Below are 20493 nucleotides of genomic sequence, written 5' to 3'. Positions count from 1 at the left end.
CTAGAACGACATTCTGCTTTGCGAAAACAGCAGAGGCTAGACTTTACCAATACAAGGCACTCTGGAAAAGACTCATAGTAACAAGTTACCTTGTTTCAGCCCTGCAGTTTTAATCCGGTCTATACTTCACCACTCACACCACCAGAGTTCAGCTCTCTCTCTCCTTTGACATTTTTCTTAAGAAGCACTCTGCTTAAAATAACGCAGAGTGGGGGCAGTTTTGAAATTTCTGCCTTTGATTCCCTTTCTCTCCCAGAATGATTTAACTCAGGCGTGGAAGGTGACGCTCAACTCCATAGGTATGTTTTTTCCACTCAAAAAGGCTGCAAATAGATGTTACAAGGCGACTGACCATTAACTCCTTCTCCTCTTCAGACAGCCCATTGGCCTTTACCAGTCACGGCTTCCTAATAAACTCCCTGTCTGCACTGGCTTCGTCACTCTGCTCTCCTCCCCACTGAGAGCTGGTGTGTGGGGAGCGGACTGGTGCACTATGGCTGCCCTTGCACCGTTCAAGTGGGGGCTACACACTGGTGGTGGTTGTGGGATTCCCCGTTACCCGTAAAGCGCTCTGCGTGGCGTGTCCAGAAAATCGCTATATAAATGTAAGCCATTATTAATGACTAAACAGGCCCCCCTCCCCACCCCTTACTTTCAGGTTCTGGCCGTCGAAGGGCAGCGAGCCGCTCACGAGGGTGTAGAGGATGACGCCCAGGCTCCAGACGTCCACCTCCGGCCCGTCGTACTTCTTGCCCTGGAAGAGCTCGGGCGCGGCGTAGGGGGGGCTCCCGCAGAAAGTGTCCAGTTTGTTGCCCAGCGTAAACTCGTTGCTGAAGCCGAAGTCGGCAATTTTAATATTCATGTCCGCGTCCAGGAGCAGGTTTTCCGCCTGCGGGAGGGGGGGGGGGGGTTGGGGTCAAAGGGCAGAGGCCACAGTGAAAAACAACAGCAAAAAAGGCCATCCCGCGGGACACAGACGAGGAATTTTCAGCCGTGCCGCCCTCCCCGCCCCCCAGTCGCAAAGATCCAGTTCTGCGGATCAAGCGCCAACAGCAGACGAGTCCACTCAACAGCAGACGGGAACTGAGCTGCCATTACAGAAGCCCGTGTAGCTTAAACACGCATACACAGTAGTAGAAATGTATGCTACACAGACACACGACTGATGGCTGGTGTTTTATGGAGTTCAACACCTTCAGCGTTTTTTGCTTTGAGCTGGATATTTGTTTATTTACCACCCATCCATTTTCTAACCACTTCTCCCAGTTCAGGGAAAGTCTGGGCGCACCCCAGGCAACACGCCAGCCCATCACAGGGCCACACCAGCGTGTTTATCATCTAGTTCATCTGTCATCAAAGGTGCCTTCACAGATTCCCCGAGTCAAACAAAAATTACAGTTTGCCGACTGATTGCAATGCAAAGAATGACCCCCCCCCCAAAATGCAAGTTATAAATTCAAAACAGCTATGGGACAGACTGAACTGAGACCCAACAGGTTGTTCTTTCCGTCCCTGACATGTGGCTTGTGACAGGCAGGGGGGGGGGCATCTTCTACAAACCTGGGAATCATCCCCGGGTTCCATGGGATTGAGAACAGTCTTTGCAGGCTTTCCCGTGTAACACATTTAATCAGGTCTTACCACGTGAATGACCAATGCATTAAAAGAGAGAGCGTTCTGAATATTTCATAAGCTTACAATACAACCACCCTTCGGGATGAAATTGGAAGAGGGATGGAGGGAGACAGCGGGTACTGTGTTCTTCTGAAAGCAACTGCAGGGAAGCACAAAGGTTGCAAGTATCCAAACCAACTCCACTCTACCCACCTTCAAGTCTCTGTGAACTATGTGCTTCTGATGACAGTACTGCACCGCAGACACAATCTGAACAAAACACACAGGGAGAAGACAAGTTTCATTAACTTACTGAACTTCAAATTCACTTGGAGCAGTGTTTTGAATGTGGATCTCATGTGTTAATTCTGCCAAGGGGGCGACAGAAAACTGATTTAAATGATCCCAAAAAGAACGTAGTTTTAACAGCCTCTAATCAAAATGTTAATGGCTGTCTCCACAAAATTTATCCCCCAAAACATATTAGTCAGGATGAGCACTTTGGCTTTTATGTTGCCAGAAATCAATAATTGATTAAACTGCACTGGACCCTGTGTTTAAGCTTTCTCGTGCCAGATTTGCATATTATACACAGCTACACTAAATTCCCATTCTCATAAACAGATTCTGTAAAACTCAATCCCTGAGTCATTTTGCCTTTTAAACAAAAAAAAAAGGGGTCAGTCAAAAAACAACTGTTTGAGTTGTTGGGAGAAATTGAAAACAGTATCAGATGAACAACCTAAAACCTGTGAGCAAAACTAACACCTTGCTAACCTAGAATAACGTATTATTATTAACCCCTAAGGAGGAATTACTCATTTTGTCAAAGCACTGTCGTTTTTTTGTCATCATTGAACAGACTGTGGCAATGCTTAAGACTCTTGCTTTGTTACAGTGGTTGGAAGCTCATTTTTCCTTTTAGTTCACTGCTGGAAACACTGACATCTTCATAATCGGGGATTATCTGAAGCTCTGTAACAGGACCCGGTGAAAGAGAGCAAATGACTGCAACATCTTCCACTGCACTTCTTTGCTGCAAACACTTCCAAGCGGGAAAACCGGACTGAAGCCCACAAACGTCTTGAACAATTTTAATGCAAAAATGAGGCAGTGAAGCATGTGGTCAGAAGCCAGACAAGAGAAAACCTTGCTCATCCCAAAACACAGAAACATTGAACTACCTGGAAGATCTTTTTGCAGCATTTTCCAGCTGACCCAGAATTCTGTGTCTTGGAAAAACTAAGAGCTGGACTGCAACACTTGGGGTGAGGGGAGATGAGGGAGGAGCTGGAAAAGCTGCATCACCTAAATCTTGCAGAGCTACTTTGAGGATTTGTTGTTTTAAAAAAAAAACTCTAGGAAGGATCTACAGATCTTAGGGTTTAAGATAAAGAGGTCTACTACTGAATCCTTTATTTTTCTAGAAGCTGGCTGCTACACCATAGAATGTATTTTTCTGGATGGTGCTTCTAGGGCAGGTCTACTCCCAACCAACAGCTTTGGAAGTTTTCAGTCATAGATCTATAAATAACTTAAGGCGTGAGCTAATAATACAATTAAATACTTTAACCATATCTGTATGTAGAAAAGGAAGAAAGCTCAACAGCAGTGTGACTTCTTGTAATGGTGACCTCTTGTGCTCCATGGAAATTTAGAAGTTTTGAAGTGATATGAAATACACCACATCTTATCAATACGCATTAAAAAACAAATCCGTCTTTCTAATCATGAAGCTGAGAGGTGTGTGCATCTTTGCTTGGAAAGTTGTGCCTCATCAAGAAAACAAACTAATCCAAGCTAACACAAGCCAATGGAATAACTCTTGGACTTATTCAGGGACTAAGGGACCTATAGTTTTGCCACCTTTTGCCAGTCCAACTACCTAAAATAAGGGCAAATATAAGGAGAAAAAGAGATATTATAAGGAGAGCCTTTGTATATACCTGCACTAAATTCCAAGGGCTTTCTGATGAGTCTGCTTCATGTTTAAACAAAAATAATGATTTGCATCTTCCCATCTAACCCAGAGCTGTAGGGTTGAAATGCAATAAAGAAATATGGCTGGGAAGATTTAAAATGAGCACACTGCAGTACCTGTCTAAATTTAGCTCTGGCCTCCTTTTCCTTCATTCTTCCATGTGCAACTAGGTAGTCAAAGACCTCTCCTGAAAGACAAAAAAAAATAATTCTTTTGACAAAAATAACAGAGGTTTTATCACCTTTATTTCCTAGTTGTCTTTCCCTTTTGATAGGAGTTAACTTTGTTCACAGGACAAAGGTAACTTTCTCTCAAACACTCACCAGTCAGCAGAGTGCTAAAACAGCAAAATAAATAGTTTAATTATTTGTCTGCATAAAGCACCAACTCCAGGTCTTTGTTGCTACCTTAGTTCAGTAATAATTATGAAGTTGACTGGAATTCACTTTAGTCTGAGAAACCTGGAGTTTTCCAATGCCCCCTGACTTGCAGACATCAGTCTCTTGGAGGTTAGGGTTACAGTAGGAAACTGCAGATGGTTTAATTAATCAATTAAGAAAAGCAAGGGGAAATAAAGCACTTTCTAAAATGATAAAAGGAGACTCGGCTAAGAAAAGTCAGCACAACAAACTGCAGTATGGGTAAAAAAAATAGAAAGGCCAAAAGAGAGTTAAAAAATAATTGTAGCCACCATTGCAATGTTCTCAGTATTACCACGGCAACTAAAGGGCAAAGGACACAAGAGATAATGATGGAAAACCTTATGAAAGGGAAATGGCTCACATGGTATATGACTATTGCACTCAGCTGTTCACCAAGAAGATGACAACATGCCACGTGCAGAATCAAGACAACAGGAGAAGTATTACAAGACCTTGAAATCAACAAAGCTCCAGGTCTTGATGGTATCCTTCTAATTATACTTAAGGAAAAAATGTTATTCATAGACTGTTAGCAATACTCTTCCAACGGTCACTCAAGACGGAAGTAAAAGGCCATATATTGGCAACAAAAACCAAACCAATTAATTTTAGATCAATGAATCATACTTCTGTTACATGTCAGGTAATGAAAACAATGATTAGAATTAAGCCAAAGTATTTGTGTGACATTAGGATCCCAGTGGCTAGTCAACATGGATGTAGAAAAAGTAGCTCTTGCTTGATTAGCTTATCAGAGCTCTTTGAACAAGCAATTACAGTACGGGACACAAACTGCATATAACAGGGTATTCTTAGCATTTCACAAGGCTTTTGATGAGTGTTAAACTGCAGGCAGTAGGCATTCAAGGCAATATAGGTCTTTAAATAGAGAACTATTTAATGGACAGAAAAGCGAGGGATGAGTGCTCAGATTGGGATGAACTAATAAGTGGAGTACCACAGGAATCTGTATTAGGAACACAGCTTTGCCTAATTTATATTTATGATTTACTTCCAGTGCAAATATCAAACTAGTCAAGATAAAATGATCAGAAAACACATTAGCAGGTGCAAGGGCCGTTCAAATAGACTAAGAAATTTCAATGCTCAGAATACACCTGCCATATGACAAATGTAGACAGGTGTAGAGTATTAAAGTCAGAAACCATATATACGGTATAAGGTGGCAAACAGCTTGAAGGAGCCATGATAAACAGAGGTTTGTATTGATATATTTTTTCATCTTGCAGATAATGTAATAATAATAATATTTGCTTACACGTGCTTTTCTGGACACTCCACTCAAAGCGCTTTACAGGTAATGGGGACTCCCCTCCACCACCACCAATGTGCAGCCCCACCTGGATGATGCGACGGCAGCCATAGTGCGCCAGAACGCTCACCACACATCAGCTATCAGTGGGGAGGAGAGCAGAGTGATGAAGCCAATTCATAGAGGGGGATTATTAGGAGGCCATGTTTGGTAAGGGCCAATGGGAAATTTGGCCAGGACGCCGGGGTTACACCCCTACTCTTTTCGAGAAACGCCCTGGGATTTTTAATGACCACAGAGAGTCAGGACCTCAGTTTTACGTCTCATCCGAAGGACGGCGCCTGTTTACGGTATTGTGTCCCCGTCACTATACTGGGGCATTAGGACCCACACAGACCGCAGGGTGAGTGCCAACCTTAGTTTTTCCCAGGAGGTCTCCCATCCAGGTACTGACCAGGCTCACACCTGCTGAGATTCAGTGGGTTGCCAGTTGTGAGTTGCAGGGTGATATGGCTGCTGGCCAATGTAGGGCAAGCAGTCAAAATCCTCTAAAGCTTGGAAAAACTCAACCCCCTGGACTGGCGCAGAATCAACAGTGAAACACGAAACAGGGGACACAAGTATGAGTAAGTGCATTTAAAGATAAAAACGGGAAGCCATTGCCATTTGTAACCTTATATCAGAGTAGGGGTGTAACCCTGGCGTCCTGGCCACATTTCCCATTGGCCCTTACCAAACATGGCCTCCTAATAATCCCCATCTATGAATTGGCTTCATCACTCTGCTCTCCTCCCCACTGATTGCTGATGTGTGGTGAGTGTTCTGGCGCACTATGGCTGCCATCGCATCATCCAGGTGGGGCTGCACATTGGTGGCGGTGGTGGGGAGTCCCCACTACCTTTAAAGTGCTTTGAGTGGAGTGTCCAGAAAAGCACTATATAAGTGTAAGAAACGACTTTCTTCATCATCATCATCATCATAGAATTGAAAGCTTCTGTAGGTATGTCTGACCCCAGACTAGAAGAGCTTTGTTTTGCATCGTGGAATTTTTTGCTTCAAACGGGCCCACTGCAGGTGCAGGCAGCTGGCCTGCTTTGCAGAGCATTGCTCCGTCAGCCTGCGCATCTGACTTCGTTTCTCCTTTCCAGGGGCAGCGCTAAACGTGACCGGGTCCTCTCGTGCCCAGGCCGACGTAGAGAAGCCCGCTCCCCTTGGCGCGACACAAACCGGGTTCCGCTTTCAGACTCGGAGAACCCACACCTCCCCTCAACACACACAAAACACACCTCCCACACACTGAACCCCCCCCCCACAACCCCCCCAGTACCAAGGTAACCTGCAGGCCTGCAGAGGCCTTCCCCTACTCCTGTGCTGCAACTGCAGCTGGGCGGCTCCACTCACCTCCACTGGCATACTCCATTACTAAGTACAGTGTCTTCTCGGTTTCAATGACTTCAAACAGTTTCACTGTAGAGGGAAGAGGAGAAAACGTTTTTTTAATTAAAAATGTCTTCATTTTATCCGATTTTTTAATCCATCCCCACAAAAATGTGTTTCAGAAACGAAACACCTAGGCTTCTCAGACATGAAAGCAGTGCCTGAAGGTGCAGAGGTTGATTTAAAAAAGGAGAAACCCCGGTGTCTCCCCCCCCCCCCCCCCCATCTTGGCTCCATTATACTGTCTATGTCTGCCCTCTGAACAGATAATTGCTGAACAGGAGTGGCCTGAAACGAGGATAAAAGAAAAACAATTAACCACAACTATTTGGAAAACTGACAAAGTGACTGAAGTAGCATATGAAAAAAATGTTCAGAGGCTTTTAACGAGAGGTCTGGGGAAAGTTTTAAATAGGAGTCTGAGGCTGAAGGGGCTGGAAACCATCCACTCTGATCACAAATAAATGGGAGACCAAGTGTTAAACATTAAACAGGGGTGTCTGAAGTGCCGGCTGAATGGTATCCCCTTCACTGGCTCCTGCAGCAGAAAGCATTAAACCAGGACCGGCCCTGAAAACACTGCAGGAAGGTCCTTCGCCTGCAAGCTTTAGTTTCACCAGAACTGGACCGAGAGCTACTGCAGCCCTCTGTTAAAAACGCTGTGGCAGGAAATTACATACAGTACCAGTCACGTGCGTTCAGCCCATTGAACCTCTCGAACACAATGAAACGAAACGAGAGGAGAAGGACGTTCCACGGAGGCGATGCAGCCGGACTGCGTGTATGAGCACAGAGGTTAGAGCAGGGAGCTGCGCCAGCACGCAGGGGCTGCAAAGGAACAGGTAAAGGTTTAAACGGAGCCGAAAGGAAAAGAGACGACGCTGGCTGCAGAGCCTTCCCTGGGTCGGCCATCTTCACGGGAAGAAGGCACGCAGCCGAAGCTTTTTGTCTCTTTTCTTTTCCTTTCAGCGTGGAATAAAACCTTTACCTATTCCTACTGTACGCACGAGTGTATCCTGTCTTCCATCAAGCGAGGTAACTGGGATGTATTTATGTACGGGGAGCTTCTGCAAGGTCAATAAAAAAAATGGTACAGTGCTTTACAAGCTAACCTTGTGACGAGTATTGGACTCGTAGGAAAAAAAATCTCAAAAATGTGTTTACAGTTTTCTGGGGCTTAGTGGGTGTGTAATATTAACAAACCTGTTAATATGTGGCCTCTGGAAATGGAGAATACCATTAGCTCGACAGAGCACTGATCTGGGACAGAAGCCTTTACCACTAAAAATGAAGCATTTTGTTAAGGCAAAAAAAGGAAAAGTTTTTAAAAATGTATTTACAAACAGCTTCCTTGCAACACAATGTTGCTAATAAGAATATAAAGGGTGGAAATTTGATGGAAGTCATTTTTTTTGTGAATATTCTCGAGTAACTCCCACCTCGCAGGCAGCTGAGATCTGACAAGTGCTCATTAACAGAAGAATCAGTGTACTGCTCTAACTGTACCTAAATTTATCACAGACGCACAAAACGCCCACAGTCACGAATCAGAAACACTTCAGATCCTTAACCTCTTTTCTTACTCTTCCTCTGCTCCAATCCTGTTCTTTTGCTTTGTGGTTATTTTTAGCTTCACGTAACGGATTTAAAAAAAAAACTGCTACAAACCTGTAAGATGCCAACAATTATTTTCTTAAGACCAACTCACATTTTAGTCATTTAGTTTTTCAGTCACATTTTTTAGAATTTTAATATTAACAGCCCAGTCAATAACTCCTAAAAGCAAATAGGTTGAAAACAATTCAGACTCATCTAAATATCGTGTAGGAAATATAAATGAGTATTGTGGATGGCATTTGGTTTTTTGCAGATATTTTTAAAGCTTCATGTCCGTAAATCAACATAGCACCATTTTAACTAAATCATTTTATGCAAAGGGAATGAATGCATACAGATGTAGAACCAATTGCTTCCACCCTGCGTAGAGTAGGCTTTCAGAAACTGATTGCATTGACTTTTCCCAGCAGGGGGTGCCTGTCTTTTAGTCTAGGGCAATCATTCAGGGCTAACCGAAAAAAGAGCAGCTGTGCAGACTGCCAACTGCCCCTGGGCCCTGTGCACCTGTGCAACAGTCACTGCTAGAAATTAACATAGCCTAACGCTCATCGTGTTTCTCCTTGCCATGGATCTGACTGTGCAGCGTAATGACAACAAGCACCAGTACATAAAACTGCAGGCTGATGCAGCTCCCCCATTTTAATCTCCATTTTCCCTTTATAAAAACCGTGTATCAAATTTCTAACCTACACATGACTGAAATGAATTCATAATTGATAAGCAAGCTTAGTTTTCTTAGTATGGACCAAGTCTCTCTCTCCTAGCTCAGGCCAATGACTGAAGTTTTTTTCAAGCTTAGGAATCGGCAATGGAAATCACAGCCTGGTCTCTTGTACGCTTATTAGAGATCCATGTGGATCGGCAAAGACACAAACTAGTTAAGAGTTTGCTTGGCCACTTCACATGACCTACAGGCTTCAAGCCCAAACAGGTAGCGATACACGATGGGCACACGATAAACGTGACTCCAGTGGAGCCACGCTGATCTGCCCTTCCTCGAAGGAAATGGAAAATGGCAAGCACACGGTTAAAAAAAAAAAGCAGTGCTTGTCACATGTTCCCACAGATGATCTGCCACACATCTCTGTGAAAAAAGCCGATGTGAAGTGCCTGAAGCATGGCAAACTGATCGAGCGGCCCTGCTTCCAAAGGGCTAACACAACGAGTAAAAAGATCCCTGACCCTGCTTACCAGTTCGTCATGCACTGCAGCAGCTACGTGTGGGACCTGTTACATGACTCTTTTTATATTTGCTCAGCAGAAGTCCTCAACCCACATAACATTTGCATTAGTTTATTGAAAAAAAAAAATCAATAAATTGACAACGAGGCTAGAAGAAATCGGACGCAAGCAAATGGATTAGCAAAGAATTAAAAGGCGTGCGGCGCGGACACAGAGCACACATGCTGGTTGAGCTGTGTGTGAATGTAGGTCTTGTTAAGAATGAATAAGTGCAATCAGGAAGTTATATTACCGTTACTGACCCAAAACCAACGCAATGAAATGCAGAATTGAAGGATGTAGCGAAGAGCTGAGAGATCAGGGGTGCTGTCTGGGCAGATGAGTTCGGAGTAGCCACTGAGAGGGGTTCAAAGACCAGGCGGATCAGGGGGCAGAGGAACAGAAAGGGGGTGTAGGGAGAATCAGATGCATGTGGCAAAAGGGGGCCAGTGGAGGAATCAAGCCACTGTTTCGTTGGAATATTTCTTTTATTTTCCCAACATAGCCAAAATATCAAGGAGAGAACGCACAAGTGGGGACAACAAAAAGGACTGAACGGGAATTATTCATCGAACCTCTGTCAGATCAGAACAGATTCTCAAATCACACCGACCTGAAAGCACTGATAAAAACAGAACCTCGCCACGCTTCCTGTTCCATTAGAACAATTTCTGTAAACACGTGAAACCAAGCGTGATCTGAGAGAGAGGCCTCTCAGTCCCCACCCAGGCCCAGGAGATTTCACTGTAGCGGTGGTCCGACCTGCCGGCGGTGGAAACCAGTCGGGACTGAAGAGAAACGAGGGCTCAACGAGGGAGCCCTGGCTGAGCTGGAGCCGTCGGGGGTTCAGCGCGAGCCACTGCTCGGTTTAGAAAAACTTCTCACGCTCAACATGCTAAACATCCCCTAGACCAGGGGTTCGCCAGCCCCTAGGGGTTCGCGAGATTGTGACGGAAACGTCAATGTCAAATTAAACAGTCCTATTAATAAATAACAATGTAATAAGAAAAACAACAGTAGTAGTATTCATATTTTAACAAAGTGAAGAGAAGCATGTTAAGAGGGTTGCTGTAGCATTTACTGAAAGGACTGATTTAGTTAAAATCTCAAGGGGGTACTTGAGGCACATAATTCAGGCTGAAGGGGTTCAGCTGACAAAAAAGGTTGGGAACCCCCGGGCTATACGAATAAGGACGGTTTATTCTGATGTCCCGCGTGACGGGGTCAAGCGCCTGAGCAGGTCCAGAGTTGCTCGAGGGGCCAGAGCTCTTCCTGGTCTCTGTAGTGGTAAGTGACTGAAGAGCACATGGTCCCCCCGCCCACAGGGATGTCCAGGCAGTCCAGAGCAGGGATGACCCCCCCCCCAGCAATGCCTGACCCCACTTATACAGCTGGGTGGATGAACTGGAGCAACTGGGGTAAAGTACAACAGCCGTGTCTGCAGTGGGGACTCGAACCCACAACCTGAGTCCAACAGCTTACTCACTACTCTACTACCCAATGCAAGGGAGGAAGTTCAGTAAAACAGCAATACAACCACAAAAGACTAATTCTGCATGTGATCATGCTTAATAATGAACAATTATACAGTAGGTTTTAAAAACATGTATGGGAACAATATGATTTTGTCATGCTAAAATGCCTGACTTATTATTTAAAGAAACAGCAACTACAGGCACTATAACCTGCAGCATATAAAAAAGCCTCCTAAATAATGTAAAAAGGGATCCCTGACTGTAAAAACAGGATTTCATCTGCCCCAGTGCACAAACAGGCTTCGTCTTCAGTAGACTGCTCATAAACAGACAAAACAACTCCAACACCACAACTACTTCCCAAGTTGTTCAATGTCGGTCTTTGAAACGTTCTCGCTTCAAGGTTTAGCGATCAATTGTACCGTGCCCTCAAAGCTTGTGCGCTATCAGTGTATTTTAAGAATTCGCATCATTTCTTTGAAAAGTAGAAAACAAATCAGGTCAGACGCTGCAATATTCAATGACCAACTAGCAGGCTCATGTACCCACTTATTTTTCTCCTTGAGCATTCCCAGTTTTCAGCAAACCAGTGCAGCTCTACAGAGCACAAGAATGGGCTGAATAACTTGACAAGCCAGCACAAGAAGAGAAATGGCATCGCCTTTCAAGACATCTTGGATACGCATTCTTACAGATGGATCAAACACACAGGACAGCCTGATCTTAGCATTGTTCATTCAGCAGCAGATGCAATTAAAGCCTCCAAACAGAGCCAATAAGAAAAATGAAGGGCCACGAGGAATGTATTAAAAAAAACCGTTGTGTGTAACGAGTCATATAGCCCACAGCGGTTAATCAAAAATGTCAGGAGAATGCTGGCGAACAGGATACTGATCACACGACAGACTGATCCGCCACCCAGTACAGTTTCTTGACAGCTCGCAGGGGCTTTTCCAAAAGGTGATGAAAGCCTTCCTCCCAGGCTGTGAAGGGCTCACTTGTCTCTGCACCCGATTTCAGCAGAGAACCAGAAGACATTAATTGGGCAGAGCTGTAACAAGTCTTCTGGAGGGAAGGAAAGCCAGGAGTTCTGCCGTTTCACTTTCTAGTAATAATCCTCAAGAGGGTGAAACTCATTACATGAGAAACCACTAAGCTTGCTTTCTAAATATAGAGGAGGGGGGAGGAAAAAAAAAGGACAGGATATTGAATTATAAATGTCACAAAAGATGGAACGGCACAGAAGTTGTTTAACACTGATAAACACTGGAAAACTCCTTTTTGTGTTCCCTGATTTTGGTTAACTGATGTCTATCATTAGGATACTGAAAGGGAATTGGAAGGCAACCTACTGGATTCCCTCTGTAAATCTGCTGAATGATTGCTGAAAGTAGGATCCGTTCACCAGGTGCGACAGGAACAGCAGCAGACTTTATGGCTATCCCAGTCCCAGTAACAGTAAACAGACACACACGGACAAGGGGCAAAACAGTCTGGGCTTGCTACTTTTAAGAAGGCATTTTGTGGCAAAATTCCTCAGGGCTGCGAACGCCGCCACACGATTACAAGAACAGTCATCATGACAGCAATGGACTGACAGCAAGAAGTCTGCTTCATAATTACAGGGCAAAGGAAGTTGCTTACCTATATTTGGATGGTTTAAAATCTTCATTATTCTTACTTCCCTGAAAAGCTGAAAGAGAAAAGCAAAAACAGTGATTACAAAACCATTACTACATGACTGCATACGTTACAAACAGAAAACACCTGATTACATAACAGGCAAGCTTTTCTGAAAAGATGCCATACTGACAATTGAGTTTATATATAGAAACTGAATAGCTATGGAGTCCTCTTGCAATACTGAAGGGGACTTCATATTGCAGTGCACATATTAGACTTCCACCTCATTTTAAGGCGAGGAGAATGTTTATAAATCCTGTGCTTTATATCGGCTGTGTGCCTATGGGGCAGTTTTGATTGCCTGTTTCTACTAACCTTTTCGCTCAGGGAAACTGCAGGATAGGGTTTGATCAATGTGAAAGACAGACACAGTGCAAAAGGCTAAGGACATGTAAATACTCAGAAAGCTCCCTCAACCTCAGGAGCAAACAGTTTCTCTACTCTCTTTCAAACATTCTCATCTCGATCCAGCAGATAGCCTGAGGGCTCGTAAAGGCTCAGCTGGGAAAGCAGGCTCAAGATCAAAGCTCCGATTCCCTTGAACACAGATTGCTGTTGGGTCCTCGGTGCTTATCACCTTCAGATGGAGAGAGTCCAATTAGTCCAATTAGTGATGGCAAAAAACCAAAGCTGAGGTAAGACTAAGAACAGGTGGGGTCACCATCACAATGAAAACGGTCTGAACTGTCTACCTGGGCAGCCTACCACCACTCCCTCCAAACACTTGCTGTAAATCGTGGATAATTATCAAGACAAAAGAAAAGGAGACTGAACACTCACAGTTAACTACCTTTCCGTTATGTTCTACTCCACCACCTCACTCTCAGCCGAATCCATCGCAAAGCACTTTAAAGTCGAGTGACATAGAATAAAAGTAGAGACTCTTATATCATAAATAAAAAAGCAGCACAAAGCAGCCTGCTTCAAGGAGAACTACTGGAAAATATTTCTTTCTCGCCATCAATAAATCAAGCTGCAGTTTCCCAATGCGAAGCTGTATTCTTGAGTGGGGGCAGACAACGACAGAATTAAATAAAAAATGGACCGAACTTGAGCAGCAAAGAGAACAGCAAGGCACACTGATGAGGGGAACACATGAACATAGGCTACTCCTACTGCACACGGTTTCTCACAGCGCCCACAGTGCATCTCGGATATAAAGCAGCAGAGGAAACCTGCATCAGTGAACTTACAAGGAATTAAAAAAAGATGCTGGACTAAATTTCGTAATTCCTGGATTTACATAAGAACCCGGAAGAAGCCATTATTAAAGCAAGAACGCCCACCGGAAAGCTGGACCACATGAGTGTGTCGGGACACACACACACACACACACACACACACACACACACACACACACACACACGGCAGCTCATCCCCGTGCTCCTCCTGCAAGAGGCGAGAGCTCTAGCACTGCCTCATGAAGCCATGAGCGAGGGAGGGCCTGAAGACAGTCCCGGGTGGCCCTGCCTGAATATCACCCGAGCTGCCCCGCCGCTCTGTAGACGCGGCCCTGTCAGTGAGACATCGTGCATAAAGCCCAGAGCTGGGAATGAGCAGCAGAATCCATGTTTCACAGTCTCTGCAGAACCCCTCCCCTGAGCGGCCTCAGGGCGTGAGGATCGCCCCCTTCCGTGGCCAAAAAGGAGTCACGCAGCCTGGTGGAAAGCTCAGGAAGAACACCACAATACAAAGATGCATGCAGGACCGCTTCAGACAAGCTAAATCCACCTTCTGGGCAGGCTCTGCGAGAGGGAGAGTAGTCCGGCCTTATACACATCACGCTTTTAAATTTGGGTTTCGTGCTCGCACGTTCCGATTGTTATGTCAGATGAATTTTTATTTCGGCCACACAGGTGCAATGAGCCATTGTATGCGGCACTGCAAGGCATTGTGGGATGGCCCTTCAGGGAACTTAATCACACTGAACAGGGCCTGTCTGGGCCGTACCTGGTCCTACTGTGCCAATGCCACACCATCACTTTGCCATGGTTTCCGAAAGGTCGTACAATAACTCTTTAATCTCTGCTTTACCGCTATTTTATCATGGCTCTAATCTTCTCCTGTGTTGCCAGGACATTCTTACACGATGTATGCTGGTATTTCTCCCACATGGCAAGCATGTAAGCATTTCTTCTGACAAAAACCCCACCTCTCGCATGAACTGGAGTCCCTGAACTTGGCTCTGGAGAGCCCTAGTCCAGGACGGTTTCTAGGTCTCCCTAAAATATTCAATTCCAAACGGATTACTTCCAAATGACAACATTATGATTGTTAAATCATAAATTTGTTCAAGTAGGAGAGGTTTATTTCTCCTAGCGATCTGTGAAGTTCTTCAATCAACAAACCATCTGTGATTGATTGTCACAATAATGTTCCAAGGCCTTTAGAAACTAGTGATCTCGAAAATCTGCTGGATTGGAGAAGCTGGTTCTCAATTATCTGACCACAAACCAGAGAAGCACTCTCGGCAAATTGGAAAGGTCAAGAGGCAAATTTACACACCGGATCCCTGGACTCAAATTCCAGATGAGTTTTTCAGAGTTTCGAGGTAAACGGTCTCTCTCTACTGGTGGTCATCGGAGGAGAAAAAACAAAATGCACATTGCTCCACAGCAACAGCGGACAAATCATTTGACCTGTTGAATATATACGGTTTCTTTTCAGCTACAGAATCAAGACTCTGTCTGGCTAATTATCAGGGCCTTGTACATTTATCATACAGCACAAACCCATCCACAAAGATTAATGGCAGCTGATAAAGAGCCTGAGTTTACTCTCAAACTGCTGACTTTCCTACAAAATACCTGGCACAGCACAATCTGCAGCGTGCTTCCCTTCACCCAGAGAAAAGGCTCTCAGACTTGGTGTCTCTCCCTTTCTCTCTAATGTTCTGCTGTCCCTTGCTCAAACACAGAAGAAAACCAAGTCAAACACTGCTTCCCATTTCACTGGGAACTGTAGTGTAACATACACAGTGGGTGCTTGGCTGTCTGCACTCCCAGACAATCCTAGTGCTTTGCTGGTCAGGTACTCCCAACCACATGGTGGTGGTTACCTGAAGGGACACCAGCCGAGCAAAGCCACTGGCTTTTAAAAGCGTGTGGAACTGCATCGCTGCCTGAATTCAGCGATGGCGTTAGGCTGACCATGTTGTTCTAATCTGAAGCATAGAAATGCAGTACCTTTCGGAACCTTGCTTTGTAGTCCTGCATTTAATAAGGAGGTTATTGGAGCACAGCACAGCCACACAAAATTTAACTTGTAGATACAGACTGCCCAATCTAACCTATGACCTACGGGCATGTCACCCAAGAGGAGTCCATGTCACTCTTCAGAGACAATGAGGAGTAAAGACTGACTGTCTCACCCCTTTGTCTTACTACATCACCTCCAAATAATAATTTAAATCATCATAACGATACGTACAATGCGCGTCTCAAAAAAGAATTAAAATTACAAAGGTATATATGAAAACAAAGCTAACACTACCGGCCTAGACATAAAAATCAGGGCTAGTCCCCGATTTCTTTTGGGAAGGTGTTCCAGAGCGCTGGGGTTTTAACAAAAGGCCCCGTTGACCACAGAGCGCAGACGAACAGTAGAGAGCCAGGAAAACTCAGTCAAACAGGAGTCGACAGATAACACCGGCTCGACGCTCAGGAGCCGCAGACGGTAGAGCAAGCAGAAGGCCACCGCAAGGGGCTTCACAACGCAAGGGATGCGGTCAGGGGATTCCTCGACATTGCCAAGATTATCGCTGCCGAATTGCAAACATACGGTAGCTTTGGAGTAGTCTCAGGACACCCTGCAAGTAGCGAGTGGGGGGAAAAAAACCGAGTCAGGTGTTAATGAGAACAGGCCCGGTCTAGTTCTGACCAGGGGAAACCATGACATTGACGCATTTCAGCGCAGCGCAGGCCTGCGTGAGATGTGGGAAGTGAAGCAGACGTGTGGCCACGCTAGCAGCCTGTGAGCTCAGTGCGAGGGAGTGAATCGGCTGTAGCTACTATCACCAGCCCTGTGACACTCTCCACAGCCATTCTCCCAAAAACATGAATGATCTTCTACTCCACCCTCAGGATCTCCAGGTAATCACTAGAGCTTGATCCGTTTCAGTCTTTTCTACAATCTGCTGTTTGAAGTAGAAACATGTATAAGCTTTCAATATTGCAGAGAAGCCTAGGCATAGTCTTGCTTTCCATTTAATTTTGTACAGACACGGTTTATTTAGACCTAATAAAATAAAAAGCACAGATAGCCTCAACCATGCTCATTTTCCTTTAAGGCGCTCAAGAAGAGAATCACTTTTTATCATGCACAAATCAGACATTACAAAACCAACTGGTATTCCTTTCGTTGACCTTTAATTCTTTACAATGATATGCAGCGTAATTCATAACACCTCCAACGCATCTCCAGGCAAAAGAAGACAAAATAAGACCCGGATAAATTACTCAGCTTTTATCAGTTAAAAGAAAGTTAGGAAAACTAAAGGATTGTGCCTCTTTTGTTTTTGCCCACTATTTTTCAGATGTGCTTTGAAATCACAGAGGACCTATTATCAAGCTGCAGGTCAGCATTCCAGCCTTGTCCTCCATACAATTTCTGAGATGTTTTCAAGAATTCTGGAGAGATGACCTCAGTCTGGGAGAACCTATAGTAGATGTCTCACCCGTTTTCAAGATTGCATTTCAAGTCTGCAGATCTGGATATTTGGGATTTTAGACCCGAAAACCAAATTAGAATGGTATTCAGTGACAATAACCACTGTGATCATAAAACTGTTGATCACCAAGCAATAGGACCTAAGCTGAAAATGTGGATTTTTTTACACTCATCAAGCAAAAAAAAAAACATTTGTCTCCTGGTAAAAGCTGGGTGGAGAGGTTTCTCCAGGAGGAGTGAGACCTTTTCACCGAGATAAGACTGAGACTCTGCCAAAAAGCTCCCAGCATCAGCTCTTCGAACTTCTGCCAAAATCAAACATTTGATGAAAGACAGAAACTTTGTTGTTACGTTTGACCCCGTGTTGTCATATGAAGAACCTCAAGGCTCTGAAACAATATGAGCCAGAAGCCCCGGAGAGGCAAGTCCAAAAAAAGCATCTCATCCCTTCTGGAGTTTTTATTTAGACTTTCTAATTGCGTCAGGGATCAGACTGACAGACCCAAGCTCTTCTGTGCGGGACCCCAGCGAGAGGCTGGCCATAAACACATCCGGCAAACGTATACCCCTGCCGACGGCCAAGCCAAACAAGCAGGCCGTGCGGGCTTCATGACCAGGGTGCTCCATGACAGTGATCACGCCATGCTTCGATAAGCCCTGTGTTAGTAAGACAAACCATTGTCAGGGCAACATATCAACCTGCACTGGTTTGCAAAGCAAAAAAAAAAAAAAAAAAAAAAAAATCGGACCTAACTCATCATTAGTTTCTGTTTTCATACAGCTTTGTGAGCTAGAAGCCGCTTGTAAAGGTTTTTCTACACAGTAAGATGGAGGAGGAATGGGTCAGCATACAGGAATATCATGACTGATACTCCAGGAAAGTCGCATTTCTTTGCTGCCGTTTTGAAACCAGACTTGTTGAACTGTTTCCTGCTGATCTCAAGTACAGTAGTTCCTGGGCAGTGGGGAGATTCTGGGTGGTGTTCAGTTACCATGCCTAGGCTACTGCATTCTATATTTAGCTGCAAATGGTCTGTGACTTTGAACATGAAAGCGTAACACAATCTATAAAACAACAACTCCCCCCCCTCTTAAAGTGAAACACTTCTAAATGAATCTGACCACTCTCTTTTGGTCTGTCTACAGGAGCTGCTAGGCCCATGCTCAGGTGCATTGCTTCTCTCGTCTCTGGTGGTCTGCGGGGGCCTGTGACTCTCCCACCAGGCCCCTGAGGCCTGGCACAGTGCAGAGATTCAGTGGCAGGATGCTGACACCAGCCTTCCACACGGAGAGATCCGGCTCCAGAGCAGGCGGCCAAGCTGATCAGTGGCAGACGCCCGTAAGTGTTTAGCAAGCTGGTGCCAATTACATGTTGAACTGTAATCAGTGCGGGGGTGGGGGGGGGAGACAACAGCATTTAAAATGCAGAGCGACAAGATTAAAAACAGCAAGCTGCGCGGACATTATGCCCTGGGCAGCTCGTGAAAGCTGAGCAAGCCATCGTGGTAATTGACAAAAGAGCATCTAAGTGCTAGGGGAGGTCAAGGGTGACAGCTCCTTCAGCAGGTCCAGATCTAGAGAACAAACAGGGAAGGGAAGCAGAACTGCAGTGTCAGCCATTGATTCGTCTCTGACGTGGTCTTCAAGGTCCACTGCAGGGGAGATCAGAACACAAGAGGCACGCCGAAGCCCTGAGCTACTTTCAGTCCTCTGTGTCCTTAGCACGGCGAGGTGGAGACGTGGCATACATACAACTTTCATTCCCGACCACGGCGCTTAACGACAAAGCTATCACTTTTAATATTTTAAGAATCCACTTCCCTGTGTTAAGCAAACGGGGAATGCTGTTCCCACAAGATATGGTTCGATTGTCCGTTTTTTGTTTTGCGCTCCAGTTGGCAACCCTCTCCGTCCCGCCCCACACAACCCAGCAGCGACCCGGCCACCCTGCTGGGACATACAGATCCCGGTCCAGCTGTTCCGCTGTTCCATATTCTTACCGTTCCCCAACGCAAACAACCCATTTTTTCAGGATCCGAACCAGGTTGGTTGTCCTTTTTTCCCCCCCGGGGCATTCTGTTTTTTTGCAACACCACCAAACACTCAAAGCAACAGGACACAGGGCAGAAAACGGAGTGCGTTTTAAACCTTACTCCTTAGAGGCATGCTTCCTCACAGCTCACAGACATCACTGCACCTCTGCAGCTCTGGGAGGGATCCAACACTGGCAACCACCAACCATCCATGCCCTCCTTTCCTACTGTACATTTAATTACACTTCCCAGTGTCTTTCAACAGCGGCAGCTCAAGATGGAAATGGAAAGAATGCAGGAGTCCCTGTGCTATCATACAGTCAGCAGAGACTGCCCTTGTGCTGCTAACAGGCTCTAGTTTCTCGCGGGTCCTTCCCTAGCGGGAGAAAACCCTTGGAATGTCTCCCGTAATAGAAGTCAGGGCTGTAGCGGATATGGAGCTGTGTTTCAGAGTGTGCTCGAGGACAGCAAGGGCAGCAGGAGAGCCCTGTGCCCTGTCAGAAACCACCCTTCAGCACAAATAAGGAGGGCAGAACAATGTGTGCGTTTATTTATGCTCCGTGCTTTACACACAGCACAATCCCGATTTTCCTTACCTGCTTATCACCGCAAGAATCATTAATTATTAATTAATCATTAATTCCTTACACTTACACAGCACTTTTCTGGACACTCCACTCAAAGCTCTTTACAGGTCATGGGGATCCCCTCCACCACCACCAGTGTGCAGCCCCACCTGGATGATGCGATAGCAGCCATAGTGCACCAGAACGCTCACCACACACCAGCTCTCAGTGGGGAGGAGAGCAGAGTGATGAAGCCAGTTCAGGTATGGGGATTAGTAGGCCATGATTGATAAAGGCAGGGGAAAATTTGGCCAGGACACCAGGGTTAAACCCCTACTCTTTTCAAGAATCCCTGGGATTTTTAATGACCACAGAGAGTCAGGACCTCGGTTTTACGACTCATCTGAAGGATGGCACCTTTTTACAGTATAGTATACAGTGTACTGGGGCATTAGGACCCACGTAGACCACGGGCCCCACTAACACCTCCTCCAGCAGCAACC

At 45.3% G+C, this 20493-nt stretch overlaps 1 protein-coding gene across 21 annotated transcripts in view; it reads right to left on the bottom strand.

The window, feature by feature from the left end:
- mark3a (MAP/microtubule affinity-regulating kinase 3a) overlaps positions 1–20493 on the bottom strand; it is a 63522-nt gene that overhangs the window by 18824 nt on the left and 24205 nt on the right. For all 21 annotated transcript variants that reach the window (XR_015941610.1, XR_015941611.1, XM_088647753.1 and 18 more), the window contains exons 4-8: positions 12685–12733; positions 6692–6757; positions 3712–3782; positions 1828–1884; positions 653–889 (exon numbers count right to left, since the gene is read on the bottom strand). Coding sequence is in view for 19 of the 21 variants with exons in the window: in XM_088647753.1 (XP_088503879.1) it covers positions 653–889; positions 1828–1884; positions 3712–3782; positions 6692–6757; positions 12685–12733 (480 nt within the window). In the remaining 2 variants the exon portion in view is untranslated. The remainder of the gene's footprint in view (positions 1–652; positions 890–1827; positions 1885–3711; positions 3783–6691; positions 6758–12684; positions 12734–20493) is intronic.

This window comes from Lepisosteus platostomus, chromosome 10 (assembly GCF_059453375.1).
Source record: "Lepisosteus platostomus isolate fLepPlt1 chromosome 10, fLepPlt1.hap1, whole genome shotgun sequence".
NCBI lineage: Eukaryota > Metazoa > Chordata > Actinopteri > Semionotiformes > Lepisosteidae > Lepisosteus > Lepisosteus platostomus.
The sequence above is the reverse complement of the archived record's forward strand: the minus strand, read 5'-3'. Positions and strand labels throughout refer to the sequence as shown.